Raw genomic sequence first — 3,658 nt, 5'->3', positions numbered from 1 at the left:
TTATAGTGCAGTGTTATGGGTCCTTTCTTAATTAGCTGTGGTATGGATTTGTATCACATGGAACACCAGAATTTGAGGTGGGAAGACACAAGTCTTTAACTTTCATCTCGATTCTGGAAGACTCATACCTTTGATTGGAGTGTGTGGTCTTGTGTGTGTGTGTGTGTGTTTTGTAGTGCTTTGCTTTTTTGAGACAGGATTCCTTTGTGTATGAGCTATGGCTGTCCTGGAACTCACTCTGTAGACCAGGCTGGCCTCAAACTTACAAAGATCCACCTGCCTCTGCCTCCTAAGTGCAGGAATTAAAGGTGTAAGGTGCCACCTCCAAGCTCTGATTGGAGTCTTAAGGGGGAGAGGCACACCTTTAATCTGGGCCACACCATCTGGCAGAAGCCTATTTACAGACATGGGAGGAGGGAGCTTTCAAGCTTTGCCTGCTTGCTCTTCCCTGCTAGCAAGTACATTCCTTCACTGGCCTTAGAGCTTCTTCCTTTGGGTACTAGCATCTAATGACAACCAGCTGAGACACCCAGCCTGATGAAGAGAAGACGCAGGCCTTTATAGAAGGGAAAGGATCCTTCTTCCCACACTCAAGACTCCAGCACCATGTCTGAAAGAGGCCCTGGGGACGTGGAGGCTGCTAGGAAGCTCTCAGTAGGTGAGTCTCACAGTAAGTCACTTATAGCTTACATGTCCTCAACCAAGGCTGTTGGCCCTGAAGTGTATTTGTCTTCTTGTGCTGGCACAGATCCTGCCCTATCATCTCCCGATCAACCAGACCTGCCTCAGGATGAAGATCAGGTGGTACCAGAGCTGGCTGCCAGGGAGATCCAGATGAGCTGGGAGAAGCCCCATGATGTGGGAGCTGGACTCGAGAACGTGGGTAACAGCTGCTACCTGAATGCAGCCCTGCAGTGTCTGACATACACACCACCTCTTGTCAACTACATGCTGTCCCAGGAGCACTCTCGGGACTGCTGTAACCAAGATGACTGCATGATGTGTGCTATGGAATTTCATGTGACCCACAGTCTCCTCTACTCTGGGGATGTCATCCAGCCCTCAGAGAAGTTGACTGAGGCCTTCCACAAGCACAGGCAGGAAGATGCCCATGAGTTTCTGATGTTCACCTTAAATGCCATGCACACATCCTGTCTGCAAGGGAGCAAGCTCTTGGAATGCAGGTCTGCACAGAGCTCCCTGATCCATGAGATATTTGGAGGCTCCTGGAAATCTCAGATCAAGTGCCTCTGCTGCCAGGAGACCACAGACATCTTAGAGCCCTTCCTTGACATCACCCTGGATATCAAAAAAGCTCATACTGTGAAACAAGCCTTGGAAAATTTAGTAAAGGAGGAACAGCTGTGTGGGGAGAATGCCTACTATTGTAACAATTGTTGGGAGAAGACACCAGCTTCCAAGACAGTGACTGTGAAAAGTGCCCCAAAGGTTCTCCTGCTGGTATTGAATCGATTCTCAGAGTTTACAGGTGACAAAAAGGACAGGGAAGTGAGCTATCCTGAGTCCCTTGACTTTCAGCCATACATGTCTCAGTCCAGTAGAAACCCATTGTTTTATACCCTGTATGCTGTGCTGGTCCATGATGGTATGACTTGTTACAGTGGACATTACTTCTGCTATGTCAAAGCTGGTAATGGCCACTGGTATAAGATGGATGACTCTAGTGTCACCAAGTGTGATGTGGATACTGTCCTAAGTGAGCCTGCCTATGTGCTCTTCTATATCCAGCAGACTGATCTCAAAAAGGATTTGTGGATGCACCCAGAGGAAGAATGCCAGGTAGGGAAATCCTGGTGCACAACCATCAAAAGAGAATCCCCCACAAAAGCTGCAGAGCCCCCGGACCACATACAGAATACAGCAACCAAAGATTTCTTAGACCACTGGAAAGTACTTCTGAGCATAAGCCCCAAAGCCTTTGGCGAATGTTGGGAAACATGGACCTCCTCTGACTGCAAATGAAGTTATGATTCCCAAGTCCACACATAGAGTGGACTGGAGGAAGGACCATCCTCATTTTGACAGGGAGAATTACACCATTAGGATTCTGCCAGGCTTCTGTCTTTCTCATCAGAGGACCATGGACACTGTACAGCTCTGTAGTAAGGGAAGGAGACCAAGATCTAAGAAGTAGACAAACTAAGGTGGGAGGTCTCACTCCATTCACTGACTCTGGGAATGTGGATAGTCTGTGACCTTGAGGGTACCCTTAAAGAGAGAGATTTGGACCTGTTCCCAGGTAGGACATAATGTGTCACCCTTACAGTGCTCTCCACCTTTCCTCTGTGTTCTCCACTGTCCTTCCTGGGACCCTCAGAAGGTCAGTGTGGATGTGAAAGAGACTGTACAGGGTTCTGGGATTAGTTAAACCTGAGTAATCTTTTGTATTTAGGGAGGGGAATGTTTGCAGTGCCCTCTGCTGGAGCTCATGGACTCTAAGGGTAGACCCTAGCACCCACAAACTTTGGTTCAGGATTTCCACACAGCCAAGGAGGCACTGGCCAGAGACACTTTTATAGCTATTTCTTTAAATAAACTTTCTCTTGGGTTTACTGTGTACAACACATTGAAGGGGTAGTTTTATTCATTGTGCTTGAACTGCTGTTCTTTTGACCAAATAAAATCTGTTACTTGACACCATCTGTTACTTGACACCATCTGCTCTTTCTTTTTGTCATGAGTGTTGAATATTATTGAAGCTGAATTATTTCCTGGAAACTTTGGCCTCTTGTTGAAACTGACTCACCATTCAGAATTAAGTATTAATTCTGGATTTTTGCTCAGCAATGGAGAAACTTATTCAAACTGCATATTGAGGGCTCTCACATACTGAGCAGCTTCCCTGGCTCTCTCCCACCTTTTTCCTATCCCAGTCTCCATGTTTCTTGCAACCCTGTGCTATGTGTGGCCTCGGTGTTCCAGCAGCCTTCTCCCGATCTGTCTCTTCACTTTCTTCTCTGCATTCTCTAGCTTCCCCAACTCCTTTCTAATGGTGGCTTCAGGACACAATCTGGGTCCCGTTGTTCCCTGTACAGAAAGGTCTGTCACTGTTCCCAATGTGTTCCTCATGTCTCACTAAATCTTTTGCCCCACCTTTTATTTCAAACTTGTTTCCAAATTTCCCCTCTAGAAATCAGCAAACCCTCATCTCAGCCTCTTGTCTCTTCTTTTGTACAGTTTCTGATGGTCTTTCTCTCACATCTTCTTGTTAACTGACTTTAACACCTGCTAGTGGCTCCTCCAGGGTCCCCTCTGTCTGTCTCATTCCCTTCTGGTCATCCACTCCAAGGCCACATTGCCGTCATTGATAGACTTGGATCTCCACAGCTGTACACACTGCCTTCAGGGAATCCTCCGCATGTGACCTATTCTGATGTCTGATCCTTTGCAGCCTTGGTAATTCTGAGAGTCCCAGGCTCTAGTCTTCCGATATTACATTGCTATTATAAACAAGAACACACAGCTGTTGTGGATTCCTGATCAAGTTCAGACCATCTGTTATAGAGTTTGTGACCTTGGGTAAAGAGCATGGGGTTACTGTGTCATAGTTGGTGGGACCCTATCTTCCAAGAACAAATGGCTGGTGGGCCCCAAGATGAATGTCTAGCATAAAATTGAGCTGCTTTAGCCATGACAT

The 3,658-nt window shown here is 46.8% G+C and overlaps 1 protein-coding gene across 1 annotated transcript; it reads left to right on the top strand.

The window, feature by feature from the left end:
• The first annotated feature begins 606 nt into the window (after positions 1-606).
• Positions 607-1,973, top strand: LOC127220238 (ubiquitin carboxyl-terminal hydrolase 17-like protein A). The gene is given in 2 exon segments (XM_051181964.1): positions 607-1,765; positions 1,768-1,973. Coding segments are annotated over 2 exon segments (1,365 nt in total).
• Positions 1,974-3,658: the final 1,685 nt, after the last annotated feature.

The sequence above is a fragment of the Phodopus roborovskii genome, unplaced genomic scaffold, assembly GCF_943737965.1.
Source record: "Phodopus roborovskii unplaced genomic scaffold, PHOROB, whole genome shotgun sequence".
Classification (NCBI taxonomy): domain Eukaryota; kingdom Metazoa; phylum Chordata; class Mammalia; order Rodentia; family Cricetidae; genus Phodopus; species Phodopus roborovskii.
Note: the sequence above shows the minus strand (reverse complement) of the source record. Positions and strands in the feature narration are given on the sequence as shown.